Below are 14,086 nucleotides of genomic sequence, written 5' to 3'. Positions count from 1 at the left end.
TCTTAAGCAAGAGTCTTTTCTGAGGTAAATCACATTACATGACACGCTGTTTTATTGACGGTATAAATGCTTGGAAATAATATTTAATGTTTTGAAGTCTATTCATTATTTGCAATGAGTGTTTTGTTACTTTTAATATAACAAATAAACAGGAATAAATATCAGAAGAATATAGAAACCATGAAAAAAAAATGTCTACCACTGTTTTGAAAACAAAAGATCAGTAAATGTTTCAAAGCTTCATGAAGCACTGTTACAAAAACACCAATCACAGTTTGTTCTTGAGAAAATGATTTATTAAAGGCTTCCAAATACTGAGACAGAACAAAACAAAGCAGGTTCTGTGTTTATAATGACAATATCTTATTAAAATCAAATTAAGATCCACACTTACTCCACACACTTAATCACTGCATCAGTAAGGTAAGTTCTATTCACTTAACTGAAAAGAACTTTTATGAGGTATAGTTATGCAAAAAGTCTTAGCATAAGTACGAATTTGGAGCTGGATTCAGATCTAAGACCCTGAGATGTTGCATCTTATCCTCTGCTGGATGTTGCTGTCATATTTGCTGCATATTCTAGTATGACAAAACCCACTGCGCACTGCAATGGTCTTTTAAACTTATAGGTCCACCTAAAAATGAAAATTCTGTCCTCATTTACTCCAAAACCCTATTTGGCTACTTTCTTCTGTGGAACACAAAAAAAATATGTTGGTAACCAAACACTTTTGCTGACCACTGACTTTATCTTTCGCAGAAGTCAGTCAATCATACAGGTTTTTGGTTGAACTGCCATTTTAAGACCATTATGCTCTATAACATATCTCTAACTCTCTGCGATTGGCTCTCTATCATGCTGTCGTAGACAGAGCGATACACACTGAGGACGTCAAGCGCTGTGGGCCGCATGTGAGGCTCCTTCCTCTTGCATTCTGTGTAGATCTGAAACAAGTGGAAGTGTATGACGTCACTTCCCAGGACGTCCCCCAATAGGAAACGTGTCACATCTGGAATCTTCCAGATGTCCGTCTTTTCATCGTAACCAGGCATGGCTTCATCAGAGAACTGCACATCCTCGCCGTAAGGCCACAACTGCTCAGGAGCAACGAAATCCCCGGTGAGCTCATGGTGACCGCACTTCACCCCTTGACGTCCCCTCTCCACCTCAGGCAGCGCATCCAAGTCGTTGGCCAACAGACGCATGTCAGATGTGAGGAGAAACTGGCTGAGAGTTTTGTGCAGGTCGTTGGAGTCACACATAACTCGGATGCCCGCCGGACTGCTGTGCAAGTACGCCAAGAAGGCGACGTAGTCTATTGCCAGCTGTAGTCGAGTATGCCAAGAGTTTCGCCAGCGATATCGGTCTTCCGCGAGGGTGGCGTCGAGCGTCAGTGCTGATCCCAGAGGGTGATACTCTGTAACAAACACACCGTCTTCTTCACACGCTCCTACAAGCGTCACGACGTGGGCGCTCTGCAAGGCACGTAGCATTGACAGTCCGTGGAGGAAATCATCTTTATACTGCTCCGATGACAAGACGGAGAGGGACACCTTCTGACCCCGCCACTCCGACAGATAAACCTAGAAAACACAATCATGCAACTGTGTATCTATGTCTCTGTACATGTATTAAAGGGGTCATCGGGTGCAAAACTAACTTTTCCAAGTTGTTTGAACATTAATGTGTGTTGGTAGTTTGTGTACACAACCACTCCACAATGATAAAAATCCACCCAGTGGTATTTTTTTAATCTTTAAAAGTAAAATCCCCTCAGTTCATTCTCAGCTTCTTGTCGTTGTGACGAAACACATGACATTAGCGTTTTACCTTAGACCCGCCCTCACAAAGCTGAAACAGTCCGAATACGATTGCCATTGTGTGACTCAGGTGCAGAGGAAGACTCTAATTGAGTGATTGAGGTGTTCTGTTGTTGGATGTAATAATGAACATAGCAGGAGTCATTTACTCCCGACATCTGAGCCGCTGAAGACGCAGAGGTTTAACATTACTTTCGTTTTTAAATGGAAAGCACCAATCCCGTTCTACATATGCATCTATCTTAGTGCGAATCGTTCCTGATGCAGATTCACCCACAGCAGAAGTGAATATAAGGGTTTTTATGCATCTTTGCAAATGGCCTTTATTAATTATGTGATTGGTGGCAAGTTTCGCAGATAAACGCGGCTAAATGCAGCTAAATGCGGTTAAAGTAAACATAATCCCAGAGAGGGGCGGGGCGAGCAGAGCTCAGTGGCATTTAAAGGGGCCATGTCTTAAAATGATCTGAAATTTTGCAGAGCTGATTTTGACAAGGTAAAAGGGTGTTTTTTACACTACTATTGAGAATTTTTAACCAAAGGGCATCCGATGACCCCTTTAAGAAAAATAAGTCAAAGGTGTTCCCAGCTGTTTATGTCTTTCTTTCTTCAGTTGCAAAGAAATGGTTTTTGAGGAAAACATTTTAGGATTTTTCTCCATATAGTGGACTTCAATAGATTGAAGGTCCAAATTGCAGTTTCAATGCAGCTTCAAAGGGCTCTACATGATCCCAGCTGAGGAATAAGAGTCTTATCTAGCAAAACAATCAGTCATTTTCTTTAAACAATAAAAACTGATAGACTTTTTAACTATAAATGCTCGTCATGCACCAGCTCAAACTTGCGCATTACACAATGATGTTGGAAAGGTCACGTGTGACGCAGGTGGAAGAACCAACCCAGTGTTTACAAAGCGAACATGCAAAGAAAGTCAAACGCCCTTTACAAAAACGGTAAAAAAAAAAACAATGTTGGGCGATTTTTAAGTTGGAGGAGAAAATGAGATGGAGTTTTTCTTTTTGAACTGAAGTACACAGACTAAGATCTAACTGTGCATGACCTTTTCAACAAGATTAAGTAATGCGTGAAGACAAAGCAAGTGCAAGACAAGCATTTGTGGTTAAAAAATATATAAAGATTATTTTTTTAAAGGTTGTATCAGCGATTTCTAGCCTAAAACATAAAGTGTCAATTTCAGCTGACCTTTCTTCACGATCCGCTCGCTGCTTGCCCCATAAATTGTCTGTGAAAAAAACGCGTCTCTCTGGTCAGCCTAGGGTCCGAGATATGCCAAAAAAACTATCGGCACTAACCAACCAATCAGCGTCAGGGGTTTGGTGTTGTGGACTTTCCTACTGGTGCAGGGATGTGAGGGAGGCGGAGCGAAAGTCCACAACACCAAACCCCTGACGCTGATTGGTTGGAACACTGTTTGTTTATGTGTGGAAAGGTTGGTAGTGCCGATTGTTTTTTTGGCATATCTCGGACCCTAGGCTGACCAGAGAGACGCGTTTTTTTTCACAGACAATTTATGGGGCAGGCAGCGAGCGGATCGTGATGAAAGGTCAGCTGAATTTGACACTTTATGTTTCAGGCTAGAAATCGCTGATACAACCTTTAAGAAAATAACTGATCGTTTTGCTAGATAAGACCCTTATTCCTTGGCTGGGATCGTGTAGAGCCCTTTTGAAGCTGCACTAAAACTGCAATTTGGGCCTTCAACCTTTTCATCCCATTAAAGTCCATTATATGGAGAAAAATTCTGAAATGTTCGCCTCAAAAAAATTATTTCTTTGTGACTGATAAAAGAAAATCACGAAGAAAGAAAAACAAGTAAATTATTAGGAAATTTTTATTTTTATTCTGGAAGTGAACTTCTCATTTAACTAAGGCTGCAACAACTAATTAATAACAACAACTACAACTAGTTTGACTATCGATTTAATCATGCCTGTGAATGGAAAACACGGTTTTCGCAAAAGGCAAACAGGTAATACAGACTGCCAAAAGTTATAACAAATCAGGGAGAAGAGTGCAAAAAAACTGTCGGAGGAACAAAAGGCGTTTGTGGTTGGCCAAACTGAACCAGGATTTCTAGGACATTAATCTTGACAACATTTGTGTTTGTTGTTATTATTTCTGGTCAGGTAGGTGCAATATTAGGCTAATATCTTAATTATTACTGCTTGTACATATCTTTACCACCTACAAACTTTAGTTTGTCAATCCATGCTGTTGTTTACATCAGTGTATCTCCAATATGGCCGTGCATCCAGATACCTGACCAAACCCTCTTTTTATAGTTGCAGCCAAACTCACCTTCTTCACAGCTCCTTGTCCAACGAGTTTCACACGTCGGACCTCAGCACGAATTTCAGGGCACTGAAGCCAAGGGGTGCAGGTGGTCATGGTGCCCACTTTAAAGTGCCGAAGTGGGCACTGCGTGTGAGTTGAGAGAGGGTTAGTGTCCTGATACAGGGCATCTAGGTAGAAATACAGCAGGAGATTGGCACAGAGGAGAGCTGCCAGACAAAGCAAGACCGCAGGAAGTCCACACCTCGTCCCAGCAGTGCCACCCATAATAACATCTTAACCTGTTGATCAGAACATATAAAGAGATTTCACACAAATATTACGTGGATATATATATAAAAAAAAAAAAACAGCAGTCAGATTATTAGTTAGAGGTTTGGGATATAATCGGTAGTATCATTTACAACAGATGACTTCCATAAAGACTTTTAAAAGCTTTATATTTGAGAAATGACTGATTTGGGAAGCATTTAACTTAAGTGCCTTATTGGAGTGTCAACTGTTGTAATACATTTTATCTAAACTGACGATGCTGCTCACCGCATTTGTAAACTAAAATGCACTAAAAACAAAATGGTGATACAAAACAAACTGTTATTGCACCAGAGGTTGTGTATAATGTGATTTTATGAATGTATGCCTTCAACACACCAGTTTGCATTAGTATGTGTATACTGGTTCACCAGCCGCAGACACTAATGCCCTCTTGTTCATACGCTGTCAAAACAATTCACTTCTGTCGTGCAAGCGTTGAATTGCTGGTGTTTAAAATCCCACGCCGTCAGATTCCTCAATGTTGTTGTTCCGGATTGTCTCGCTCTATGAAATTATTAAGAGAAGCGCGTTGAATCCCGAAGACACATCGCCATCTAACGCTATCACAGAGTAACAACATCGCAGTTCGGCGCCCAATCCATAGGTTGACAACTCTACTGATGTACAGAGAGAACGATATTGAGGAAACCAAATTTACCAAATTATCCTAAAACAAAAACAATTTTCGACAGGATCTGTAGCACAAATATACATTTTATATAAACTATATGGGTCATTCTACAGAACTGGTGCAAACAACTGCTGTCCCACTATAACAAAAAAAGTATCTTAGGTGGTTACTAAGATCCTTTTATTATCTGTTGGTTGAAACCAACAATAATATTTAAAATATCAGTATGCTTAATATATATATATAATCATCATTTAATGGGCCCTTTAATTGGAAGGTGGCTGTCCTAAACCCTAACCCCTAAATTTCAAATCATGAAAATAATATTCCATTGTTGTATTAAAAATATCTTTTTTTTCTTAAAAAAGTTAAAATATTTATATATTTTCTTTGTAAATTATGAAACTTCATGTAAAAAAAAATGTGTCCCGCATTTTCATGTCACTGAAACAGGCATCATTTTGAGGTAAATGTGTTCAAAAATATGTGTAACTTTAAAGAATGTCCCTACCGAACACCATTATAATTTATAATATTATAATTCATCTATAATTTAACACACTTTTTTATTTTCGTATGTTTTAGTATGTGAGTTGAAATTCTGTAATGTGATGTGGTCGCTGTCAAAACATTGCTGTCACTAACAAAAATGTACAGTCACTACCGAAACATGGCGTGTTTTGTCCAAAATAAAGTATACTGAATTATAGATGTTATGATAGTTTTGAATCCTTAACTTTGAAAACAGTATGATCAACTTATTGCCTTTTACAAAGAAAATTTGAATTCAAAATAAAACAAATCTCATAAATCACACTTGAAATATTGTTTGTAATTGTTATTGATTTACCTCTGAAATAAATATATATTTACAATCTAGATGTAAGCAAAATCTTAATACATCAATATAACCATTTTTATTAAATTATATATTACTGTGTTTTGGTAGTGACAAATTTGGGGAGAGGACAAATATTCCAAAATCTTTCTGAAAATACAATAGAAGAATTAACTGCAAAACTACTAGAAATGTATACCTTGGATATTGTACAATTTGCATGCATACATACAAAATTTGTGGGAAAATACAAATATGCACTGTTAAAAAGCTTTATTAACATTATAAGTAAACCTCAAGGAACATATTAAAATAATAAAAAAATACATCATGACTCCTTTAATATTAAAAAAATATATTTATCTTAATAGATAGGCTAAGTATCTAATGTATCAATATTTTAATATAACTCCTATTACTAATGTATTGGTGAACTTCAACAGACCTCTGGAGCCAATGTTTCAGGGCACTGGGAAAATAACAATTTCACACCTTATCTGCTTTTCTTATTAGTTACACACAATATGTTCTTTAACCCTCACGTGAGGTATCTTTTATTCATAAGTGAACACAAGTCGGTTTCCACGGTTTCCATGGACAGCGTTTATTAAATATTAAAGCACATGGTGTCGAATTGACACATTCGTGCCACAAGCCCTTTATCTGACGATCAGGCAAGACCTTTAATGTCAGGGCAATGCACTTTACCTGGGGCACACTTTAATTTCAGTCAAACAAAAGTTGTACAATGTAGATTTTGACTGCAAAATGGAGCGACGCACATCCACGGCTGAGGAGGACCGAGCCGAGAGGAGAGTGAGGTTCCGCGTGGCGTCCGCGCACAGCGGCCGCGTCCTGAAAGAGGTGTTCAGAGAGCACACGCTCGAAGACTCCGCGGACGCAGACACGGACACCACTGTGAGCTCAGAGCCGGAGCGTGCAAACTCGCCTGTCATCACGGAGGCAAACAGCCATCTGAGCGGCCTGGTGGGACAAGAACCGGACGAAAGCGGCAGCGAACCCGACGAGCTGCTCATGTACGCTAGTGCAACCAAGGACAAGCATTTTACTGGAAAACGCGTGAACATCTTTAGTAAGAACGGAACTATTCGGGGCGTGAGAGACAAAGTGAGCGCAGGACAGGTGTTGTTTAACAACCTGTCCAAAATGTATGGGGTAAGTTTTAATTGTCTGCTTAAAGGAGTAGTTCACTTTCATAACAAAAATGTACAGATAATTCACTCACCCCCTTTATCATCCAAGATGTTCATGTCTTTCTTTAGTCGTAAAGAAATTATGTTTTTTGAGGTAAACATTTAAGGATTTCTCTCCATATAATGGACTTCTATGGTGCCCCCGAGTTTGAACTTCCAAAATGCAGTTTAAATGCAGCTTCAAAGGGCTCTAAATGATCCCAGCCGAGAAAGAATGGTCTAAAAACATTTACAATTTATATACTTTTTAATCTTTACACAGAGTACACACAGAGCTAGACAAGGCGAGCATTTGAGGTTAAAAAGTATATAAATTGTAATTTTTTTTTTTTTTTTTTAGAAAATAACCGTTTTTCCTCGGATGTGATCGTTTGGAGCCCTTTGAAGCTGCATTTTGGAAGTTCAAACTCGGGGGCACCATAAAAGTCTATTATATGGACAGAAATCCTGATACGTTTTCCTCAAAAACATAATTTCCTTACGACATGAACATCTTGGATGACAAGGGGGTGAGTACATTATCGGTAAATTTTTGTTCTGAAAGTGAACTACTCCTTTAATATATTTATTTATGTTAAATACAGCTGTGAAAAGATTTTTTCTGTAGGCCTAAGGGAAGAAGAGAATGGTTGGGTGAGTTTCTAAAGGAACTCAATCACCCTTAGTAAGACATTCAGGATTAATGACCGACTAATTGCTGGAAGAAAGAGGCTATGTTTACAGAACAACATGCCCAGGTTGTATTTCACCTAAAATCACAACAAATAAGAAATTGTAACATTCAAATTTAAGACTGTGTAGGATCTTTGTGCATTACAGTTAAAGGGGTCACGACATGGATTTCTTTTCATTATTTTAATGTTCCTTGAGGTTTACCTATAATGTTAATAAAGTTTTTCACACAATAAACATAAATATGTGGAAAAATGAAATGATTATTTTCAACCCTCATTTTGACCCTTTGTCTAATGACCTGTTTTTAAGGGGTGGGTCCTTTAATCGGCCACTATTATGATTGGTCATTTCCAGACAAAGCATTATGAAACCATTTACTTACAGTTTGTGATGCAGCTGCTCTGGAGACGGTGTTTAGGCAAATGTTGAGCCATTTTTGAAGCTTGATTAAAAATATGCTTTGTTCATAATGAGGAGGATGTTTTAAGATATGAAACTTACAGGATGTTTTAATGTCTTTTATGCCAAAAGATTAAGGCAAATTTGATTTCTCATGTCATGACTCCTTTAAGCATGAGAATATAGACATTGTATACAGAATATTTATATTTTTTCCTTTTCACTTCCTTTTGAAGATAAATATACAAACTAAAAATTATTCAGTCACCAGATATAAATATTGATATTTTATTACTAGTGCAGGGTGCAGGACACTATAGTTCATTTATGTAAGTGAGAATATCAAAATAAAGTATACCCAAAAATTCTTCATACAGTGGACTACCAGTAAAATTAATAAACATTTGGGACCAAAAATTTGATTTGACACATTGACCTGCCCATGTTTTGTTACATACCTTTCTATCAAAGTTATCTGACATTATCAAGATGAATTGTTCTGACACAGTTTAACTTCTTTAAGTTTAAGTTCTTGTCATATTTTATTACGGTTTTCTAAACTATAGCGAATTAACTGATATAATGTGAGAAATGTTGAAGTTGTCTGGATAAATTTTGGTTTGACTGTATATATTATACATTTTTTCCTGTTAAAAAAACTGTTATTTTCAGATTTGTTTATAATTATGACACTAAGTAAATTACTTGCCAGTATTATTGAGGTTGTTTCACAGACAATGTGTATCTAATAACTTAATGAATAATCTGTGTCTTTCAAAGGATTCGCTTATTATGAACCGGCCTAAAAGACCATGAGATTTTGTCTGAAAACAGCCCTGGATGTCCTGCAGCAGAGGATGCTGGGTCACAAAGCAGGACGTCACCCCGAGTGGATGTTCAACAAGCTTGAGTGTGTGAAAGTGATGAACAGCGGCCAATGTTTTTTTGTTGTTGTTTTTAAGTGCTTTTCCATATTTGTGTACATTGTAGTTCTGTAAATATATTTTATATTCACTTTTTGCAAAAAAAAATGTGGAAAAAAGAACCGAAGGGATCTGTAAAGTCAACTGGTTGCTTGAAACAATCTCTTATGTTTGAAGTGCCTTTTCTTTATTTGGACCTTTTATTGTTTGTGATGAAATTATTGTAATTTTTTTTAGAAAATGACATGTAATCAAGTTTTTATACATATCTCATAAGTTTTAATGCAATAAAAAAAGTCACACCAACTGTTTTATTTTTGTTAAAACTTTTTGAAATGAATCTAGTATCAGATTATGTGTGCATTCAAATAACCCGGCTCTTCATATGTGTGGATCACAAAACCAGTCATAAGAGTCATTTTTTAAAGATTTGAGATATGCATCATCTGAAACCTGAATAAATTAGCTTTTCATTTATAAGTTTTGATATATTTACAGAGGGAAATTTAGAAAATATTTTCATGAAACATGATCTTTACTTAATATCCTAATGATTTTTGGCATAATAGAAAAATCTATTATTTTGACCCATACAATGTATTGTTGGCTATTGCTACAAATATACCAGCTATATATGCTACTTAAAGGAACACTCCACTTTATTTGGAAATAGGCTCATTCTCCAACTCCCCCCTAGTTAATAAGTTGAGTTTTACCGTTTTGAAATCCATTCAGCCGTTCTCCTGTTCTGGCGATATCACTTTTAGCATAGCTTAGCATAGATCATTGAATCCTATTAGACCAATAGCATCACGTTCAAAAATGACCAACGAGTTTCCATATTTGTCCTATTTAAAACTTGCCTCTTTTGTAGTTATATCGTGTACTAAGACCGGTGGAAATGCAAAGCTGCGAGTTTCTAGGCTGATAAGATTAGGAACTACACTTCCATTCCGGCGTAATAGTCAAGGAAGGTTGCTGCCGTAACATGGCCAAAGCATGCACAATAATATCACGCAGCACATGTGCAAACGCTAACCTAGCTGGGAACTAATTTCAGGCGCTGCGTGATATTACTCCGCCTGCTTCAGCCATATTATGGCAGCAAACTTCCTTGACTATTACACCGGAATGGAAGTGAAGTTCCTGAACTCAGCTTATGAACTTGGGGGGGGGAGGGGGGGGTGGAGTGTTCCTTTAAGGCTGGTTTTGTGGTCCAGGGTCACATATTAGTTTGTTGTTTTTATTCATTTGATAAAAAGTTACAGTAACATTGATTTGCTGCCACTTCGACAGGTAATTTGAATTATGTGCAAACTGGATTTTCATTTGATCTTAGAGTGATAATCTCTTAAAATACTTGAGATTTCAGAAGACAGTAAGGAGAGCGAAGACCCCGTACAGAAGAGCGCAGGGATAGGCCACCAGCAGCTGCTGCCCGCTCATGTCGAGAGTGGAACTGAAGATCTTGGAAGCTGATAGACTGCACCAGCCAATCACAAACAAGGCCAACAGCGTTCCCAAGAGCCCTCTGCATTAAAATAAAAGCCATTGTTATTCACATGCAACGTACCTGTAATTATACACTCTTTAAAATAAGGTTTCAAAAAGGAGGTTTTAAATGTTTTTATAGGTGTGAAGGACATTTTAATAGTTTTCCACTATCCACCTTTTTCCTCAACGCATAAGTAAGACAATGGGCAAGACTTCTGGTTCATTAGCCACTATAGGGAAATAACAATAAGAATAGCAACATGCAGTAAACGGTACAAATGTTTGCACTACAAACCAGTGTGTTCATAATTAAGATAATACATTAAAATAGTATGGTAAAACACACCAATTAGCAATATCAAGCAGCAAAACAAGCTGTTTTGTACAGCCAAAAATAGCTGGAAGCGGATGAGACTGGAAGCCACGCCCACTCTTACGACAAGAAAAAGGCTCTTTTTTCAAGAGGTTTCTATACAGTTATGGATACTCACTGAAGGGAATAAAGAACAGCAAAGGAAGAGAGTCCCACCATTGGCAGGAGACTGTATCCCAGAACACTGGCCACGCATCCACAGGATATGCTGTAACTGCTCATCAGGTTCAACAGCATGTACATCCCAACACATCCAAGAGCACTGATGCCATACACAAACCCAAAGTGTGCTTTCCCTGCCTGCCGAGAGAACACAAATCCACAGGTACATGCTCTGGACATTACATATGTTTTCACGTCCTCTGTGCAAAACTATTTACTGTGTACCTCTAGTTAATGGTTTCACAAAGGATCAGGATGGATGTAGTTTGTACCATCAATAGTGTGGCTCCCAGAGCAATGCAGAAGAGGACAGGCCCAGTGAGGTCTGTCTCATTCATTATACTGCCATCAGCAGGCTTCAGTGGATTTAACACAGTCAGAGTCTTCTGCCAGATGTGGTCAAAGTTAATGCCCAACTCTGCAAAAAAAATACACATTTGCTGTTAAGTTTGATTAATGCATGAAATGCACAATTTTAAAGCTGAATTAAGTTTTTAGTGTAATGGTGTAGCCACATTAGAAAAATAGTTGCAAAATTAAGCAGTTTTTTTTAGTTTTACAACACATCATCAATCGGCCATATTGGCAGCCCTGAACGTAAACGTTGCCACTGAACCTGAATGAAACTTGCATATTTTGCTGATCATTTCTGCTGAAAATGGTCAATTATTGTCATGTTTTGGCCTGTACTATTTGGTCAGACCAGGAAAAACATTTGGGTACTACAGACTGCCAAAAGTTATAACAAATCAAGAAAGAGAGTGCAAAAAACTGTCTGGGGAACAACAGATGTTTGTGGTTGGCCAAACTGAACCAGGATTTCCAGGGCAAGTATTACCAATATGGCCACGCATCTGGGTAACTGACCAAACTGTGACGCAAGTCCGAACCCTTTATTGGTAGCAGTATAGCAATGTATAAATCTCCAGCTATTTTTAGCTGTACAAAACAGCTCATTTTGCTAATTTATATTGTAAACTGGTGTGTCTTACCATATTATTTTAATGTATTATCTTAATTATGAACACACTGGTTTGTAGTGCAAACAGTTAGTGCAAACATGGCTAATGAATTGTAAGTCTTGCCAATAGGCATATTTCAGCATTGAAGAATACAGTGTATAGTTGAATTAATAAATAATTGAATTAATAATAATTAATTAATTAAAAAAAATAGTGTGCAGTAAACAGTAAAACTAATTGCTCTATAAACCAGTGTGTTGATGAATACATCGGAGTAATATGAAAACAAATACAAGTTTACATGATCAAGCAACATGTTTTTAGAGAGATAAAATAACTGGAAGCGAATGACTTGAACACTGAAAGTCTCGCATTTAAATTACAAATGGCCACGCCAGCTTTTATGTTAAAAATAAGACGGATTTAAATGTCTGAATAAAGGCTGTGAATATTGGAGATACTCGGATATGAACAACAGCATGGATTTCACTGTTAATTTACTACTGAATACATTGTTCTGCTAATTTTTGCCCTTTAAACAACAGAAAAAACATGTGGAAGCTGCTAAATCCAAAAAAACACATGAGCAGTATAAATTAAGATATTAGCCTAATATTTCACCTACCTGACTGAAAATGATATGAACAAACATGAATGTTGTTAAAAAAAATTGTCGTGGAAATCCTAGTTCAGTCTGGCCAACCACAAACGCCTTTTGTTATAACTTTTGGCAGTCTATAGTACTCCAAATGTTTGTCCCGGTCTGACCGATTAGTACAGCCCAAAACATGACAATGATTGACCATTTTCAGCAGCAAAATATGCAAGTTTTGTTCGGTGGGATTGTTTGTTCAGTGCCGCCAATATGGCTGACTGATGACGAGTTGTGAAAACACTATATTTTTACACTTTATATTTTTGATGCAGAAATACACACTTCAGCTTAAAGATATTTTTTATATTACTGATTTTCATTACCTTCTAGGAGTGGCGGCTCTTCTTCATATGAATCTATATATTCTGTTTGCTCGGGTGGTGCTACAGGCTGATACACTTGTCCAGTATAAGATGCTGTAGTGGTATATTCATCTGGTGAATGTGCGGAATTATCACTGATGATCAGAGAGTAAATAATGAATCAACAATTACACTGCACACAAAAAACACATTAGCTTATATACATTAATAAATGATTTTTTTTTTTTTTTTTTACATATTTATGCAGTTAGTGTCACTTACACTTCATTGTAATCTGGATTGACGTAGGCTGGATCAAAGCTATAAACATCCTCCTGCTGACTGTCCACATAATATCCAGACTGATAGAAGTCTTGTTCAAAGTTTTTAAAATCTCCCATTCTGCTTAAAATAATGAGGAATGTCTGCACAAGTTCAGTTGTGGTGTAAACGAGTTCTGAATTTAAGTTCTTACCTTTTCGTGTCTGGGTTTGATTTCAAGATCTTGGTTTGTTGTACTGAGACTTTGCTTGGTCACTGAGCAGCTGTTTTGCTGTATGTGTGTATGAGAAGCTATTAATAGTCTTCTATATTTACTTGTGGGACATGAGCAGCACTATCAGTGTGCTGGGAGGTCATGCTGTAAAGCCATCCTGATGATCTCAAGATCTACTCAATGTTCAGGACAACTGCTGTAAGTTTGATTTTGAGATCTATCTTTTCACACTGAGGACAACTGAGGGACTCATTTGCAACTATTACAGAAGGTTCAAACGCTCACTGATGCTCCAGAAGGAAAAACAATGCCTTAAGAGCCAGGGGTGTAAACTTTTGAACTGAATGAAGATTTGTACTTTTTCTTATTTTGCCTAAATATCATACTTAGTGCTGCCCTTCAGAAGCTACAGAAGATACTTACGTTTCCCAGATGATAAAATAAGTTAAATTTATCCCGATCTTCAAATTCAAAAAGGTTAATACATGTTTTTTCCTTCTGAAGCATCAGT

General features: G+C 37.3%; 2 protein-coding genes across 3 annotated transcripts; both read right to left on the bottom strand.

Annotated features, from left to right (window-relative positions):
• Positions 1 to 290: 290 nt before the first annotated feature.
• On the bottom strand, positions 291 to 4,937 carry pomk (protein O-mannose kinase). Its single transcript, XM_073835140.1, has 3 exons — positions 4,788 to 4,937; positions 4,143 to 4,417; positions 291 to 1,586 (listed from the first exon to the last, which is right to left on the bottom strand). The coding sequence occupies exons 2-3, from the start codon at positions 4,401 to 4,403 to the stop codon at positions 819 to 821; spliced, it is 1,029 nt and encodes a 342-aa protein (XP_073691241.1). The 5' UTR covers positions 4,404 to 4,417; positions 4,788 to 4,937; the 3' UTR covers positions 291 to 818.
• Positions 4,938 to 8,513: 3,576 nt separating this feature from the next.
• On the bottom strand, positions 8,514 to 13,633 carry LOC141326387 (protein YIPF7). Of its 2 annotated transcripts, XM_073835138.1 has the most exons (6): positions 13,555 to 13,633; positions 13,362 to 13,481; positions 13,101 to 13,234; positions 11,433 to 11,578; positions 11,117 to 11,298; positions 8,514 to 10,662 (listed from the first exon to the last, which is right to left on the bottom strand). In XM_073835138.1, exons 2-6 carry the CDS (start codon positions 13,478 to 13,480, stop codon positions 10,500 to 10,502), a joined length of 744 nt encoding a protein of 247 aa, XP_073691239.1. In that variant the 5' UTR covers position 13,481; positions 13,555 to 13,633; the 3' UTR covers positions 8,514 to 10,499. The 2 variants fall into 2 exon arrangements, with proteins under 2 accessions (XP_073691239.1, XP_073691240.1); XM_073835139.1 differs by lacking the exon at positions 13,555 to 13,633 and having other exon boundaries at positions 13,362 to 13,546.
• Positions 13,634 to 14,086: the final 453 nt, after the last annotated feature.

Source organism: Garra rufa, chromosome 2 (genome assembly GCF_049309525.1).
Source record: "Garra rufa chromosome 2, GarRuf1.0, whole genome shotgun sequence".
NCBI lineage: Eukaryota > Metazoa > Chordata > Actinopteri > Cypriniformes > Cyprinidae > Garra > Garra rufa.
The sequence above is the reverse complement of the archived record's forward strand: the minus strand, read 5'-3'. Positions and strand labels throughout refer to the sequence as shown.

Coding starts and splice junctions, on each gene's coding strand:
- LOC141326387 (XM_073835138.1), bottom strand. CDS start 13,480: ATGGGAGATTTTAAAAACTTTGAACAAGACTTCTATCAGTCTGGATAT. Junction 11,299..11,432: donor TGGGAGCCACACTATTGATG/GTACAAACTACA, acceptor TTCTCTCGGCAG/GCAGGGAAAGCACACTTTGG. Junction 10,663..11,116: donor GCTGTTCTTTATTCCCTTCA/GTGAGTATCCAT, acceptor ATTTTAATGCAG/AGGGCTCTTGGGAACGCTGT.
- pomk (XM_073835140.1), bottom strand. CDS start 4,403: ATGGGTGGCACTGCTGGGACGAGGTGTGGACTTCCTGCGGTCTTGCTT. Junction 1,587..4,142: donor GACAAGGAGCTGTGAAGAAG/GTGAGTTTGGCT, acceptor TGTGTTTTCTAG/GTTTATCTGTCGGAGTGGCG.